Raw genomic sequence first — 18,026 nt, 5'->3', positions numbered from 1 at the left:
TGTCCACCTAAATCAAAATATTTTTTTTTGAAGAGGATGAAAGAGGAAGGGAGGAGATGGCTGGATGACAGGATTTATATATATACATATACATACATATACACACACACACACACACACACACACACACACACACACACACACACACACACACACAAAAATATATTTATATTAAATTTGGATCAAGTAACACTGAAGACTGGAATAATGACTGCTGCAAATTTGGCTTTGCCATCACAGGAATAAATTACATTTAAAAAATAAAATAATAATAGTATTTAAAATAAAATTTTATTAAAAATAATATTAAAATAAAATTTTATTAAAAATAATATTAAAATAAAAAGTAATACAAATTAAAAAGTTTAATTTGTAAAAATTAATATTTTAAATTATAATAATATTTCACGATGTTGTATTTTGTTCAGTGCAGCCTTGGTGAGCATAAGATAACTTTCTGACCCCAAACGTTTGAAAGGTAGTGGACAAACATTTAAATTGGGCTCTTTAGTCAGATTAAACAAAGAAATAATTAATTAATTACTAGACAGATTCATCGATTGCCAAAATAATTGTTAGTTGCAGCCCTACTCTGAAACAATATCTTAGCTTTGTGTGAGGAACAGTCCAAAATGTAAGTTATAATCTTTTCCCCTGTTGTAGCTATCCAATTTCATTTAAATGCGGTGGCTCAAGGCATGTTGCAGCGAGTGCAATGATTTTGAGAACCACTGATGTTTGATGTGATTGATGTCAAATTTGGTGTGACACAGAGTGAATAATAATCCGATCTCCAAAAAAGAACAGGCATCATTGCATCACAGGTCTCACCCAATGGCCATAATTTACGATCCTGCTTAGTTGAAACAGAGCCCTCAACAAGACCGTCTCAAGCTTCTGCCCCTCCTACTAGGTGAGTGTTTACCACAATGACACTTTCACGACCTCCATAAGTCACTCAGGGAGCCATCGACACTCACATGTGCAGGGTTAGTGACTGCTCGGTCACGCTCAATGTCTCACTCATTGAGTGGAACCCAAGTTTTTTAGTCAGTCGAATGCTCAGACTTGATTGAGCATGGACAGCCAAACACCAACTCCTTTTAGCAACACACTTATTCGCACCCAGTGATTAACGATGCCCTGCAAGGAGAATGCCGCCCAGGGTTTTGTCCAGACTCTTAGGTGCCCTTGGTGGTGGACAGGTGGCTGACAGGTGAAGTGTATGTTTGAGTTTGTGAGAGCGTCTTCTGCTCTCAGTGGATATACTCTCTAAACCCAGAATGCATCAGTCAAGTTTATTCGTTCTGTCACCACACAGGATGTGTACACAACATAAATGCACACATGTATGTAACCAATGTCCATTTTGTGAATATATGCAGTTCTGTTGTCAGCACATGGCATAATCACACCCGTGGATTTGTAGTCTAACCTTATGTCTTCTAAATTTGTTATCCCTATTTTTGTCTCTCCTTTAGACACTCATGCTTGCATGTTTTTATAAACATGCCTCAATCCCTCAAAAGATATACAGCTCTCAGCTGTGATGGGCAGTGTTTCAGATCCCAAGTGCTTTAATGTGTGGGCACTTAACCTTCACAATTACCCCTGTGCAATAGACACATGCCATAAAGGTGTTACTTTTTAAATCTTTGGCTTAACTGACAAACACTTGTTTCTTCTGACCTTAGTAACAGCCCTGAGGCACTTCCTTGAAATGTGAGTCTCATGGGACTCCATCTGATTTTGGTAAATAAGGTTATGGGTCAAGGACATGTTTCTTTCTTTTTTTCGTTTTTTACCTTGATAAATGTCTTTATAAGAATAATAAAGATTAAGTTGTGTAAATTGATGTGTTCAAGGTGAAAGGACAATGTCATTACTTTTTACTTCCTAGTTACAGTAAACCTTTCTTTTTAAAAAACAACGTGAATACAAAGAGTATGAGTGCATTTTAAACTAGTTTAAAGTTTTTTTTTTCTTCTTTATCATAGACATTTTTATTTGTCATTGACCCTTAAACAAAAAGTCCCTGAAATGATTATCAGAAATTATCATCACAGTACATTGCTCTTTAAATGAATACAGCATCCCTACAAACATATGGCTTATTTAACAGTTTTGTTTTGATTGGAGTGCAGTGCTCTCAGGCAAAGGGCAAGGTCGTAATGCTTTCCTCTCATCTCTTATTCATACCTTTTAATGCTACAACTGGATGAAAACAGTACAGTATACAAGGAAACTGGTGTCATAACGCATTCAAGTTTTTCCTGTTTGGTCTCTAACCAGCAGTGACACACAGCATCATGAATGTAGAGAGAAAGCAATGCTGGAATCCCAAAGGAGTAAACATTAGCAATATGGAAGCATTTCCATGATGTGGGCTCTATGGTGTTGACGGCCTATGAGAGGCTTCTAGCAGAGTCCAAAAGTAACTTAAATGTTAATGCACAGTAAAATTACAACAGGCGTGTGAATTATAACTGTCAACTGTCCATTTCTGGCTTTATAAGCAGTCAGGGATGCTCAGTGCAGATCGTGTTGCTCTTATTAGTCCCAGCCATCTTGGGTCAAGTCCTCAGTTGATGTGGAAGCAGGGTGAGTATTTATGTGTGTTAATGTGGTGTTGGTTTCCGTGACGATAGCATCACACCAATGACTGATGAGGTCTGGCCTTGTGGGTGACACTTGAGCCTCTCCTGATTTTGACTGGTATGGCACCATGGAGCCGTCCACTGGTCCACGGTACATGGTAAGGAGGTTCTTCTTGTATTCTCTCTCCAAGGTACATCAACAGTCTTGCTGCCCATCTCACTTTCTGCATTAGAGGATCCTCTGAGCCTCAGAGGGCTCTTTTTATATTTCTGTACTTTCAAACTTCCCAAAGTCACATTCCATCCATTACACATGGATAAACACTTGGCTGAACAACAGCTCTCAGAGGTGGGCAAAGATCTTTGTTGGCACTCTTTACCTAAGAGCCACATACAGTACATATACATTCAGATGAGCTCTGTAGTTTGTGCCAGGATTGAAAAGAGGCATCTTGGTATTTTGGGTTGGGGTGCAGTGGCCTCCCTCCAGTCGTACACAGACTCTTTCTCTAATTCCTCACACCCGTCCTAAGAGAGCAAATGTCACCATATTGCGCAGTCTTGTTTGCTTACAGATTTAGGGACACTCTTAGACATAATGGGAATCTGCCAATTTACCGCACCTAAGGTCACTTCTCACAGCATGTTTTCCTATTAATTAAAACAACTGTAAAGACCTGGGTAGACTTAGTTTTCTCTCTTTCTCTCTGTCTAGTGCACAGTTGAGTGCCCAAGTACACTCCATTTACAGTCAGCACAGATGGATGCGTTCGGCGTGTAAAAACTACCTAGTAGACCTTTGTTTTTGAGTACTCAAATCACTTGCCTATGCACTGTTTGTGCTCAAGTCCGTGCAGACACAAATTGGGTTGCATGCAGACAGTGGGTCTCATTCACTAATAATTGTATGGATTATTGGTATTCATAGAAATACAACTCTAATGCAGCCAGATTCCCATTATGTCTGGGAGTGTCCCTAAATCTGGTATGCAAGCAAACAAGGCTGCACAGAAGAACTCCTCACGGAAATGTTTGCATACACACATGAGTTTGTTCTTATTCTCGTTCTAATATTAATGAATTTGGACCATTTGAAATGAGCGACTGTGTGTACAGAGGTTAGTCATTTGCATAAAACACACCCAAACCATCTCCATAATAGGGCTTTCCACAGAGCCTTTCCTTTTTACAGTCTTTCATTACTCTCAGCAATATATGACATACTCTAAAGATGCACTCTCGTCTGAGAGCATGTGCATCAAGATCCTCAAGCAATGCCAAGTGTGCCATCCTCAAAACAGTTTCAAACACAATAAACACCTTTTATACAGACCCAGATTACAAACCTCTAATTAGCCAGCTGTAGCTACACATGCATTTTTTTTATTTTATTTTTTTATCCAGAGGAATTTGCAGCAAAAACTCTTTTACAGTTTATGCTAAAATATATGTCAATAAAATTTAATATTGGCACATTTATGAGGCCACCCAGAGTAAGTGTTTTTTTACGTATATGTGGTTTCAGTCATTACTACATTTTTTATTCATGATTTGTTTGTGAAAACATTTGAACACAGATTTCCACACAAATTTGTGTGTACCCATGGTTAGTGAATCAGACCCACAGTGCGTGGAAATCAGGCCTGTGCTGATGAAGCAATTATGTCATGCAGACTGTTCGTGAACCTGAGCAGAACGCAGACAAGTGAGGTTTCCACCTTATTTTGCAAGCATGGAAATAAGCTGTTTTCAGTGAAGCTGAGACTTCAGATTCGTTAGACGTTACAGGTTAAAAACTATAAGAATGACAAAGTGCAGTAACTACTTGTGCTACAAATGATTGTTAATTGAAAATATGGAAGTAATACTGGAAGCCTTGCACAATCAAATTACAAATGGCCGCTTTCAACTTAATTATATTATTAACTCATTATTTTTCTTTCCAGGACCTTGAAATGGGGAGTTCAACTTCATCCCCTTCTCTCCATTTGGCCTTATTTTAGTTGCCAAATATGATACAATGGCACTGCCTTCACATATGGTTTCAGCAATGCCTGTTAAACAGCTGTCCCATAACACAGACACTTAGAATCATTGACGAAATTGCTTGGAAGAAAAAGATAGGCATGCAGAGTACAATCAGACTTAGGGGCATTATGACCCATCATAATCTTATATCATGAAATGAGTAATTTTAATTCACGATAACAATACATATCACAATATAGTGAATTTTGCTTTTAAAAGGTTTTTATATCATCAACATTTGATACCATTGAAATTTCTTAATTCTTGTCACCAAGTTCAGTATCACAAAAAACTAATACTAGCCTATGGAAAAAACAAACAAACAAAAAAACAAGCTAAGACAATCTAACTACACAAACAACAATTCCCACCCCTAAATCATCCTTACATGCAGTAATCAACAACTCCCAATTCCCTTTGATCCAGTCCCTGGCAAGAGCATTCCGTAGCTATGCCACACTCCACTTTGGCTACACTTGTTTTGTCCCACAAGATTCTGCACTGCCTTAACACTAGTTTGATAGCAGTGTTAAGTGTTGCTGGTTTACCAGAGAAGCATTTAATGGCAGCTGTGCCATCCCACTGGGAATCAGAGGATGAGACCCTGGGGGATTGCTGCAGAAGCAGGAGGGGTATCTCGCGCTGTCAATAATGAGATTAATGATGTGACAGAGATGGAACGGTAAAGAATCGGACTGCTGTTAAACGGAATTAGTTGTCAAATTTGGAGACGGGATCAGAGAACATGAGATGACACATCTTGATAATCCCTAAGAGGATGCAGGGTGTCACTGCTGCCCTGTCATAACATTTGATGAGGAGTAGAGGGAACATTCCAGAAGTGTGAAATAAATACTATAGCAGTTGTCACACTATGTGTATCTCCATTTCAGTTCCATAGAACATGTTAGGACAAGTAGTGCAGCTTGAAAGTCTGTATTTCCTTTTCTTCCAGTCTTTCTGCCTTTCCAACTTTTTTTTTTAAACATATATTTTTGCTGTTTCAATCTTTATTTGGAGAGAGAGAGAGATAGAGTTGATTGTGGGAAAGAGAGATTGGGACAGGATTGAAAAGGACCACAAGACAGGACTCGAACTCGGGTCAACCGAAGAACAACTTTGACTGTCCCTTTCTCTTTTGTTCCATACTACTTTTATTTCCTACCATAAATCCTTCTTTCCTTCCCAGATACTTATCTACCTACCTACCTACCTTAATTTCCTTATCTTTATCTTTCTTAATTCACTCCTTTCCTGTTCTTCCTTCATTTATTTCCTCATTTCCCCCCCTTAAACCTATCCAAATGTCTTCCATCATTTCCTTCCTTCTTACCAATATACCTACCTTACTTTGCATTCCATCCCTTCCCACATCTGGGAAAACTGAACTAGACGGCCACCTTGGCTGTATACCTAATTGGCTGTATGCAGATGTGCTTTTCCTATATATATATATATATATATATATATATATATACATATATATATATATAGTTTCCTGTTAACGTTAACATCACCACTCAGTTATCCCAAGCAGCCCAACATAAAGTCCAGAGAGTAGACAGAAAAATAACATGGGAACCTGTCAGAAAAATGAGTCTGTGCATGTGACAGAGAGGGATAGATAAAGGTGTGAGCTCGCAGCGCTGAAGCCGAAGTGAGTTGAGTAAATAATCGGCCGTCTGAGGAGCCGCGGGTGCGGGGCCGGTGTGTCAGCAGGCGATGGATGAGTCCCCAGGCCTGATTGTAAAGCCCAGCAGGTTGTGTTGGTTGAGTGAGTCTGTGCCGAGTGGAGTCTCAATCTTCCCTCTAATAGGCCACTGACAGGCCTTTACCACACACATATACACACACTTGCGAGTACACACATCAATAAAGTGTCCTGACAGGGACCATAGCCTCAGCTTTGGTACCTAGCGTACAATTCTAGACTAAACCGGCCGCACACATGCTCTCCAAGACATGGGCGGCATCAATTCTGCGGCGCTATCATTAAACAATAGGTAAGGTGGAACAATACAGTGAAGTGCGTAGTATACGGCTGGCTGTGTAAGACACAAGCTCTCTGACAAGCCGTATTTGTCATCCGCCGGGACACAGGCAGGTCCGACATCGGTGGTACAGATGAGAGGTGTGTGAAAAAGTGACTTTGAGCCAGACAACTAATCTCGCAGCCTCACATACACAACCCCTTGACAGAGGCCCACACGTGTGTTTGCTCCCTCACTTATGCAGTCTGGTCATATACTCCACAACTCAAACACTCCTTCACATAAAGCGCACATAAACACTCATAAATGGTCCTCCATATTACACACAGTTGTACTGTCGGACACATCCCTCTGCTGTGCTCTATTTTTAGGCCATATTGTGCAGAGATTTGATCATTGGTAAATGTTTGTCGAAGATGAATTTCCCGGCTGATATGGAAGTGTGTGTGTGTGTGTGTGTGTGTGTGTGTGTGTGTATATGTGTGTGTGTGTATGGGTTCGGTGATAAATGGAGAGGGGCACCCTGGAGTAGAAGACAGGGAAAAATAGGGGGGAAGAAGGTTTTCTATTGGTACAGGAAATGTGAGTTTCTATTGTAACATTATGGAATGGCCATTATAAAGACCAGAGGAAGAGTAACTGTTCAAATAACCAGGTAAAGGAATATTATCAAAAACAATACATTTGTATTTGCTTTTCCTTATTCATATTGTCTTTTTTCCTGCCCATTGTTCCTTACCTTCATTTCTTCCAGCCTATCTTTCTTTTCATTTTTTCCTGCCTTCCTTCAATTCCCGTTGGTTCATTCATTCATTCATTCATTCATTCATTCATTCAATCATTCAATCAATCAATCAATCCTTTCTTTTAACATTCCTCCTTTCCTATCCCTTCTTCCTTCCTTCCTTCCTTCCTTCCTTCCTTCCTTCCTTCCTTCCTTCCTTCCTTCCTTCCTTCCTTCCTTCCTTCCTTCCTTCCTTCCTTCCTTCCTTCCTTCCTTCCTTCCTTCCTTCCTTCCTTCCTTCCTTCCTTCCTTCCTTCCTTCCTTCCTTCCTTCCTTCCTTCCTTCCTTCCTTCCTTCCTTCCTTCCTTCCACATTAGTTTTCTTCCTTCCATCCCTTTTTGTATTCTCCTTTCTTTCTTCCTTCATGCCTTTCCTCTATCATTCCTTCCTTTCTTCCTTCATTACTTCATTTCTTCTTTCATTTCAAGTGTTCTTATTCTGAGACCCATTAAAGGAGCACAACTGAGAATTTATGTTTATTTTAACTCTTGCTAAATCTGCATTCCCTATAATTAGTTTTAAAGTAAATACCATCTGTTAACAAATACAACCTTTTTGTAAGCAGTTGTAAATGATTAAATTAAAGTTTCAGCCAAAGCCTTTCTGCTTTGTCTTTTTCCTCCACTAACCCGCTCTGATTTTCTTAAGATCTTTAAGTAATTCCATTCTCCTGTTGGCTTGTCTAACATGCTAAATTGTAGCTGCTGGGAATAAATCTTTGGTGTTTTTACCTCTTGTGTACAGCGGCAAAGAGGGAAAGCTGCCATGCCGAGTCCATCTTTTACTCAGCCCCCATACATGCATGTCACTTCAACCCAGCCACTCATAAAGCAACATGATGGATAAATGAATACAGAAATAAATAAATAAAAGCCACACTTATTCTCTCCCGCACATCCTTTCCTCCGCCTCTCTGATGGATCTGTGAAATGATATAAGGAATAAGACTTAGAGGGAGGGAGAAAGAAAGGGTTGGGGTGGAGAGACGGATATGATTTATTAGGCTGATAAAAATTCAGCCTTTGTTATTCAGTCATTTTTCCATGTGCGGCTTATTAAGGAGCGCACCTGCCAGAGGAAGAGTTTGTGTGCGCCTGTGGGTGTATGTCTAAATGTGTGTGTCCCGTAGAGTAGGAAGACTCAGACCTCACAGAGCCAGTTTAGATGACACCCTCTGCGCCTCTGTGTTCAGTGCCGTATTTTTATGTATATTAATGGCTCCCTTTACACCTAGTATTATCATGAAATTTCAGTGACCAAATCACATTTGGTGACACTTAACCCAGTGGTTCCCAAACTTTTTCTGCTGGGCCCCCCTAGACGCAACAAAGCGAATGTCGATGTCAGAAGTTGTGTAAACGGGGCATCAGTTTAGTGTCTGTGATTTCCGTGTCTTGTCAAGTGTTGGACAGCATTACTGATTATAGTGGGGTCTATTTGCTTTTGTAGTGTTGTGTTGTTTAAAAGTAATATTACAACTTGTATCTGCACAAATAACCAAATAACCCAATCTTAGTCAATAATGTCGGGCATTACATTTGAGCTGAAACTGAGTGAATGAACACCAGTAAACTGAAGCGCTTTGCTAGCGGGTTAATAAAGTCAACCAAACGCATCCTAATATGAGATGAATCATATACAACATAAAAGTAATATTAAAACTCACATATGCACAAAAGGACATGAATGCGCACGTGAACTGGGCATGTTCTGAACGCACGTTGAGGATGCGCTCTTCCCGTAACAACAACGCTGAAACACGGGCAACTAAAGCACAAATAATTTGCAACATTCAATTACAATAGTGTTCTCATTATGATGTTATGTAAATGGCAGATTGGCGCTGCACGTCTTGCACTTAATTGTATTTTCATGATAAAAGTGATACAAGTTATCCAGATACCAAACATGTTTATACTACATGTAGGTGTTAAAGCATCTGATGATAATGTGTGTGTGTGTGTGTGTGTGTGTAAAATATAAAAAGTATCCATCTCTAACTGGAGTTTGTGCAAACCACAGGCTGACTAACTAATGACTCAGTTATAGCTTATGCGAGCATCATTAGGTGATTAAGCATTATTGATCAGCGAAGTGACATGTCAACCATTAATTCCCTTCCATGATTTGTCTGTTCCTTTGCAGGCCCCACCTCTTCGTCAGTGCGAAGCCCGGCATCACATCGGGTCATCAAAACACGCTACAAGATCGACACACGCAGAGCGCATACAATCCAATCCTTCAGGCTCAAGAGAGTACATTCTACCAGGTAAGTGATTGGGTGCTTTTCTGGTGGAGGTGGAAATGATCAGCACTTGATCCACTTCCTGTTTGTCTCCTCCTCAACAAGGCTCATTTCAAGGACTGTATCCCATCATAAATTTTGCATTTGCACTTGTGCGTGCATCCCACTCGCAATCTCAGTCCGGCACAACCAATTACCAGACTGATTAAAACCTCTCTGTTGACATTCAATGTTTTTATCAGTGTCTCAGTGCCTAATAAAAGATTAAATAACCGCCTGGCCCTTAATAACGCCACACAGAACCATAACTAACTGCCTCATCACCGCTGATAATGACAGAGAGAAGGTGCCGCTCGTCATGGTAATCTATTACTGGAACCATAATATTACACCATAAAGATGTAATACGGGATGCTCATGTGTACATGTGGGTAGTCACTGAGACAGGCTTTTAATGGCCAATGGTGCCTTGAAATATTTTTTTTATATACGTATAACATGTTTAGAACGAGAAACGACCGCAGCGATCAAAGAGGTCTGTCTAACACATTTTTACATAGAAAAGCAATGGAATGCAGAAACCTGTTCTGTGTGAACAGAAGTTATATGAAAAGCTTTTCCTGTCAGAGCTGTGGCATAACAGTTTGCATACATGCCTTAGACATGTTGATACAGTGGTGGTCATGGAAGAAGAACAGGTTCTGATTCAAATGGCAAACTTTCTTTGTCTTGCTGCTGCACTATATGAGGTGACTAGTTCTCACAGCACAGGTTTCGTTCACACAGCACAGGTTTACCAGACTCTCTTTCAAAACTTGGTTGTGAGTCCTGAAAATTTGAGGGAGTCAATTTAATTACAGAATGCGTTTGTTACTCTTTTTCATAATGAAAACTGATTTAACTAACAGTATTAGAAAACCTTGCATTAACGTTGCCATTGTGAAAAGGGTCCGACATGACTGAAGTATATAGAGAATCTGAGTACGAGACTTTAAAGCAAAATTAAGACAGCTTGGAAAGCTTCTAGATTGTGAATGCTTTATAGAAAGACAGAGAAGGAAGATGGGTCACTGCTGTGTCTGTATGGCATTAGCTTTTGTCTGATAGGAGGCCACTGAGAAATCCTATTCACTTAAGGGTGTAAATGAAGCACTCATGCGTATGGGTGTAAATTTTTTATTCCCCCTCTTATCTACAGAGTTAAAATGATCTTCATAAATCCCCCTGCTGTGTGGCCCTGGCTTAGCCATGTATAAAAAAAAAAAGAGACTGTGGATTATAGGTGTTATATGTTAAGAAGGGTGCCACATTAAACAAAATAACCTTCTCTTTTATCTCTCTTGCTCTCTTTAACTGTCTTTCTGGTCTGTTCTGCCTTAGTGAGGATTGCTTTACACTGCCTTGAGTGGATAGCTCCTTTCAAGCCGTATCGGTGCATGATGTCACTGTGAATATCTGATTGGCTGCTTAAGCAGCTGTAACTTTATGTTAATGAAGAGAGAGGAAGTTGGAAGAGCTGATCTGTTTATGTCCATGGGTTTTAAATCTAGTAATGTAGTGATCCCTGCTCATATCGATAATAGTTTCTTGAGGATAAGTGTTCGCTCTCATTTAGGTTGGACATGATTGCTCAGAGATAATAAAAACATATGTTTTTTTTTTTTATTGAATTTTAAATGGCAATAATCCTGCTAAGGAAACATACATGTGCCTGATTTAGTAAAACTATGGGTACTGTATATGTAGTCATCACAATGGCAGTTGAGAACATTTTGGCCGACAGACGTCTAACAGCTGGTCTTCAAATAGATGATTAACAGGTCTGCAGGTCAGACTCTCATCCGAGCTCATTATTGAAAAGATGCTGACATTTTGACCTCAGTGGCCTGCACACAAGTATTCAACTCTATTTCTGTATAGTTTGGATTTAGATATATTTCTTGTTGGTGTAATTGAGTTTCTTGCTCTTTTCAGATGAATCTGTAATTGTGAGAAAACACTTTAGATTACACTTCCTAAGAAACTAATGAATATTATACTGAAAGTGTAGCCTAATTGCTTTGTGGAAGAGCTACTAAAAAACTGTGTAGTATATAGTAAGTAGATTTTACACCCTCATATTAATTGAGACTACATTTGAACATAATTTTGCAGATCACTGAAAGTTTGCTGCAAAAATTAATTTACAAATGTTTGTAGTCTCTCTCTTAAAGGTGATTAAAAGTGGTAAAAAGACACTAACCAGAAAATTGTGACCAGTCACAGCATTTTCAAAATACTGTACACTTTTTATGTGTCCAAATTTTACACTAAAATCTAAAATAGTATTTTAGAAACTAAAATATTTAATAATATGCAGCATGGGCAATTTGTGCAACTTTGTGTGCAGGTCGTTGATACTTAATTTATGTCATTTAGATTTGCTGGGGCAGTGCTCTTGGGATTTTAATGGGTAAACGAGTGTGTGTTTGTAGGGCTTCATTTGTGTAATGCAGATTTTGTGAGATGCGCGCTTTGCTTCAGACTGCCTTTGAGCTGCGGTGACTTACCGCCATTCATTTAGCTGCCTGCAATAAATATTGATTCATCAAGGGATTTTCAATTTGAACCTCTGTGACGCATTGTGAAATATTACAAGAGAGAGGGAAATAAGAAGGAGAGAGAGATAGCGTGGGGGGTGAGAAGATAAGGGACGATTTTTAACGATCCATCTCTCTTTCTTTCATTCATTCATTGGTGATGCTTATTTTTAGAGTATTTTAGAGTATGGCCATCTGCCATGTTCTTATTACATTTACACATTTGGCAGACATTACATATACGCTTTTATCCAAAGCGACTCACTGTGCATTCAAGTTGTTCGGTTTGCCAGTACATGCTCTCCCAGGGAATCGAACCTGTGATGCTGCTATACAACATGCTTTGCTTAATGAAGAGAGACTTTTGGTGTTGTGGCCTTTTTTAGTTAACAAACACGCACACAGATGGCCGATCACAGTCCACCAACCCTGAGCTCAAGCAGGAGAAGAGCAGAGCCGCTCTCCTTCTCACACATGAGCAGACAGACGCGGGGCTCTTTAGCCCCTCACCCTTCCGTGCAGTGACCCAGCGTCCGGCGCAGCGAGCTGGAGAGCGGTGGGTGTGTGTAGTCAGCAGTGCGGCTGTGTCTGGTGATTGAGTGTTTGAGGGGACCGGGTGGGGGAGGAAAGGGCCTCGTAAATCCCCGGCAGCCACCAGAAAATAGATATAATCTTAACATTAACTACATTAATAGTAGCTGGAGTTGAATTAAGAAAGCCGTAAAGCATGGACGCCTGGGCGTAAATTACATGAGTCTGTGTGCACACACACACACACACATATGCACACACGCACGCATACAAACTGCCCTCCCCCATTACACACTCTGTTTTGTTCTTTCTTTTCTGGATTTTTGTCTTTCTCCTTTTTCTTTTTTTGAGTGTAAGTGTAGAGTTTGTTTTTCTCTTTGGATGTGGCCCACCATACCACCACTTAAGATACAAGGGATGTATAGGGATGCATTATGACAAAAATCATAATTGTCGATTATTTCTCTTGATATTTTAATAACCTGAATTTATATTTTATCATTAATATTGCTATTAATATTAATAATGACTCAAATCATGTCAATGGTAATATCATATTTAAATGTATTAATACAATTTACATTAAAATAAAATACTTAAAATATTATTATATTAATATTAATGTTGTTGATATCAATAATGATTAATGTAATATCAATTATCAGTATTATTAAATCATATTATATTATTGAAATCGATTAATATTTTTGTATGTTTTTTAAAGAATTCTCATGTTTAACCAAGGCTGCATTCATAAAGCATTTATACATAAAATGTTTTTTTTTTTTTTTCTGTGATGGCAAAGCAAATTTTAAGCAGCCATTTCTCCATTCTATTGCTTGAATTATATTATATTATATTATATTATATTATATTATATTATATTATATTATATTATATTATATTATATTATATTATATTATATTATATTATATTAAAGATACATTAAAATTAAATACTTGTTATATTGATGTCTCTTCATATTGTAATCACAAATATTAATTTGATATTTTATTAATATTTCTATTTTTTATAAATATTAATATTGACAATAATTATTCATATTGATATCAATTGTATTTATTCAATATAAATATATAAATAAAACAGCAATAAATGATAGCATTTTAATCAATCAAGTTTTAATTATTTAATGTTTAATGTAAAAATACGTTTTTTTAAATTAATTAATAAAATCTACATTAAATAATTAAAACTTGATTGATTAAAATGCTATCATTTATTGCTGGTTTATTTATTGGAATCAATTACACACAGAAAGTGAGCAATGACACCGATAATCAAAGCAGCCAAAATCATAATCTCAATTATTTGTTCAGATTATTTGTGCGACTCTTATTTTTGAAGACTTTTTTTTTTTTTTTTTTTTTTACACACATTCATTTATTTATTGTGCAATGTATGAAGCCACATTTATTCCTGATGTTTCCTTGAACTCTAACACCGTTCACGCCTGAGAAAAAACAAAAAAAACAATAATAACATTTAGCTTTTATTTTCTCTGTTCGACGCACTCTCACACATATGGTCATGCACTCTCTCAGTGTGGGTGGAGTGGCCGGCGTGGCCCTCATCAGGTTTAGTGCTCTGGTATTGATCAGCACAGGATATGCTGCAGCGCTGCTCCCCTCTCCTCTTCTTCACCACCTCTCCATTCATCTCATCCACCCATCCAGGGAGAGAAGGGAGGGGAGCATGAGGGAGAACAGGAGAATTGAGAGTACTATAGGACAAGGAATAGAGCGTAAGAGCTCAGGAATTAACACCCAGAAATGTTTGAAAGTTACAGTATTGCCTTGTGTATTATGAGGTATAAAACAGAGCATGAGCCTGGAGGAATGGATGTAATTGATACAAAAGTTGATGATGACCAGGGTGGGAAATACCCTAAACTGTTTATACTTACCAGCCACAGTGGCTAGTGAATGCCCAATTTTATTTTTTATTTATTTTTAAAAACTTTTTTTGTTTATCCTATGTGTCTACCGTTCAAAAGTTCGGGGTTAGAAATAATTTTTACATGTTTTGAAAGAAGTCTTTTATGCCCATCACCAAGGCTAAAAATTAACAGTAAAAAAATTATATATATATTTTTTGGATTAATTGTCCCTTTTGTCCCTTTTGATTAATTTAATGCATTATTGCTGAAAAGTATTAACTTCTTAAAAATATATATTTCTGACCCCAAACTTTTGAAAACTAAGCAAATGTTAATTTATTATAAATCAATTTATAAATGAGAAGGATTACAATCATTTTCTCATATAAGAGCCGACAATATCTGTAGTAACGCTATGCTGAAGCTAGAGTTTAGTTAGTTTGTTTGTCTGTGCACACAGTGTTCATTACCTGCAAATGGCACTCAAGATCCAAACAGTCAGTAAGACTTGTGCCACAATAGCTATGCATTTCATGTTTTTCAAGATGCAATCAAATGTGTTACTTCTACAAGTGTGCATCACTGATAGTGAGCAAGAGCATTTATTGTCATAGTCCAATTTGAAATGTGCCACCCATAACAGTGGCTGGTGGAATAGGCAAAAATACCCACCACCAGACACATTTGGATGGTGGCAAACTAAATTTCCCACCCTGATGATGACAAATGTCCAATTTACCTTATGTCCCTCAGTCCATGACCACTTGTTTGCCCTTAAGCTGTTGATTTTTTCCAAACGTTTTAAATGTTTTCCCTCTCTAATAGTCTTTAATATGGTTATCACTTAAGTTTCCCCTCATTATCTACTTTGCTACAGGCAAAAAACTCATTTACACAAGGAAAATTGGTTAAGTGAAACCAGCTAGCTCATTTCAAGGGTAACTCTTTTTGTCTATTCTTCAGGATGAGCTTACTAATGCTTTCTCTGCAGCCAAATAGACAAGACAAGCATTATTGTGAATGCCCGTGCGGCCTGTGAATTCCTCCCCGTCACCAAAACAAAAGTCACATCGTTAATCACCCTGCCGGAGTGCTGATTCGCTCTCTCCTTCATCTGCGCTCGTCCTGCGGTCGAAAACACTTCAAGACACACATACTATATTGTACATGCATGCACATACTCTCATGTGAGAACGCGGAATAGTCCGTATAATCGAAAGCGGCCTGGCGATCATCGACTATTTTTTTGTGAGTAGAACCTTTCTTACAATTAAAAGGTTTTAACTTAATTGACGTGAATACACACTAATTGTTTGGCCAGCATATGCATTCTTCTCCTGACCGTCACATTCACTGATGTGCTTTTGTCTTGACACAGGTGTAAGTCCCCAGCGCTCATCCTTGCTGATGGTTGCTTACTGTGCCCCCTAAATATGCCACATACTAGCAAAACAGAGATTTGTGTCTAGTGGGAGTGATAAAAATCATGATGCCTCAGAGATGGTTGCTGTAAGAGCATTTATTTTGACAGAATGAATTAAAGGGACAAAAACACAGATTCGCTCCGGCCCCTCGAGGGATGGGTCATCATCAGCATATCCGGTACTTTTTTGCATTTCATGCCTTCTTATCATGAGCACACTAATAAATGAATTGTTGAGAGAACTTAATTCAATGCATTTTGATGCATTCAGATTTTTAGATCCCCTCCACTATTGTCTTAAAAATGTGTGCAATTAACAGTCGTACGCTAAATGCAAAATGACTCATTCAGCCACAAAATGTTTTCTTTGTATCTAAAAGCGCTTTCACCTTGCATAGCAAATAAGTTTTAGAAGGTTGCATATAGAAGGCTTCACTCTCAAGTACCATAACTATCAGGAAATGTAAAAATGAGCACTTAACATCACAACATAACAAATAACAAATTATGACAAAACGACAAAGTATGAGCAAAAGTCAGCAAACAGCATTACAACAATCCTATAACACTAACCACATCATTTATTCATGCCGCAATGCATGATGGGCACTCAAACCCTTTTAGCAATAATGTTTATTTCCAAATTCTTTGTTCAGACAACTGTTTGACTAGTTGGGACAACATATGGGGGAATTCTGTTGGTAAGTAATTCACCTTTCTTAGTATTTGTGACTCAAAAGGTCCCGGAATACAGTGCACCTGTAAAAAAAATTACTAAAATATTTCAGTAAAAACTTCTCCTCTCTTTTATCTTAACAGACCCTCAGGAAGAGCACAAAGACCTTTTTATATCATAGCCTCAGGGTCAGAGCCCCCAAATGCTAAATCACGTCCTACTCTAACAGTGCAATTACAACCCATCGTGTGTCCCATAAAAATAATTCCCTACTGCCATTCAAGTGATACATGGGACAACGTGATATGTCCCTCCAGACCCCGCGTTTTAGCACGGCCAGTTCACTCTGCCTCTGATATCGGATCAGCTCTTACGCCTTCTAGTCTAAGTTACTGCGGTAACCGGAAACACAAACATAACTGATACCAGAACAGCAACTAAAGGTACGTATATTGTGGCGACCTGTGATTTAAAGAGTGCCGGTTGGCTGAAGATAATGTATTGGCGTTATAGGGTCAAGGACAACTGGCTGAGAGCTCTAAGGGTGATGGAGCTCTTCTCTTTGCTTCCTTACTTTTATTTCCATCTTTTCCAGAGTTAAAAACGAGAGACCCAAGAGGTCACGAGGCATCTTGTGTTTACAGCTTCCCTCTCGCTCCATCTTAAAAAAAGCCTAGCGGAAGAACATTTGCATGCTATACATGTACTCTGCTTCCGAGTTTAGGCCTTAAATATTTTATCCATTTGTCACACAGGCTCACTAAGACTGGGGTTAACTGCCTTGCATGTTCCATGTCCATGTCATGGCTACATTAGGCTCCATTATGGCTCTTGGGTGCCCTGCCTGAGCCCCAGTGAGGGCAGTAACTGTTCTCCCATTACGCCTCATTATGGCTCCCATGGCTGCTGTCACTAAGCCGTTGTGGACCTGTGTGGGTTATGATGTATGTGCGACATATGCTCTTACAACTAAAAGGATGTAGATGCACTACTCTTGTGTCTTTGCGTGTGTTAAAACATAAAATATGATATTTTGAAGAGTGTTGGTATACAAAACAGTAGGCTTCCATTGTACTATAGAGGTCAATGGGAACTGAAACTATTTTCTTATCAACGTTATTCAAAATATCTTCTGTGTTCCACAGAAGATAGAAAGTCATTCAGGTTTTCATTCAAGTCATTTAATTTCCAGTCAAGTCATTCACAGGTCATCAGAATTTTCGTTTTTCCTTTTAAAGTCGCAATGCGATAGATCTTTTCTTCTATATCATG

At 38.5% G+C, this 18,026-nt stretch overlaps 1 protein-coding gene across 1 annotated transcript in view; it reads left to right on the top strand.

The window, feature by feature from the left end:
- The window catches only part of zc3h3 (zinc finger CCCH-type containing 3), a 75,613-nt gene that overhangs the window by 24,413 nt on the left and 33,174 nt on the right, over positions 1 to 18,026 (top strand). The window contains exon 4 of the mRNA XM_084426896.1: positions 9,546 to 9,669. Coding sequence (XP_084283022.1) covers positions 9,546 to 9,669 — 124 coding nt within the window. The remainder of the gene's footprint in view (positions 1 to 9,545; positions 9,670 to 18,026) is intronic.

The sequence above is a fragment of the Rutilus rutilus genome (genome assembly GCF_951802725.1).
Source record: "Rutilus rutilus genome assembly, chromosome: 12".
Classification (NCBI taxonomy): domain Eukaryota; kingdom Metazoa; phylum Chordata; class Actinopteri; order Cypriniformes; family Leuciscidae; genus Rutilus; species Rutilus rutilus.
Note: the sequence above shows the minus strand (reverse complement) of the source record. Positions and strands in the feature narration are given on the sequence as shown.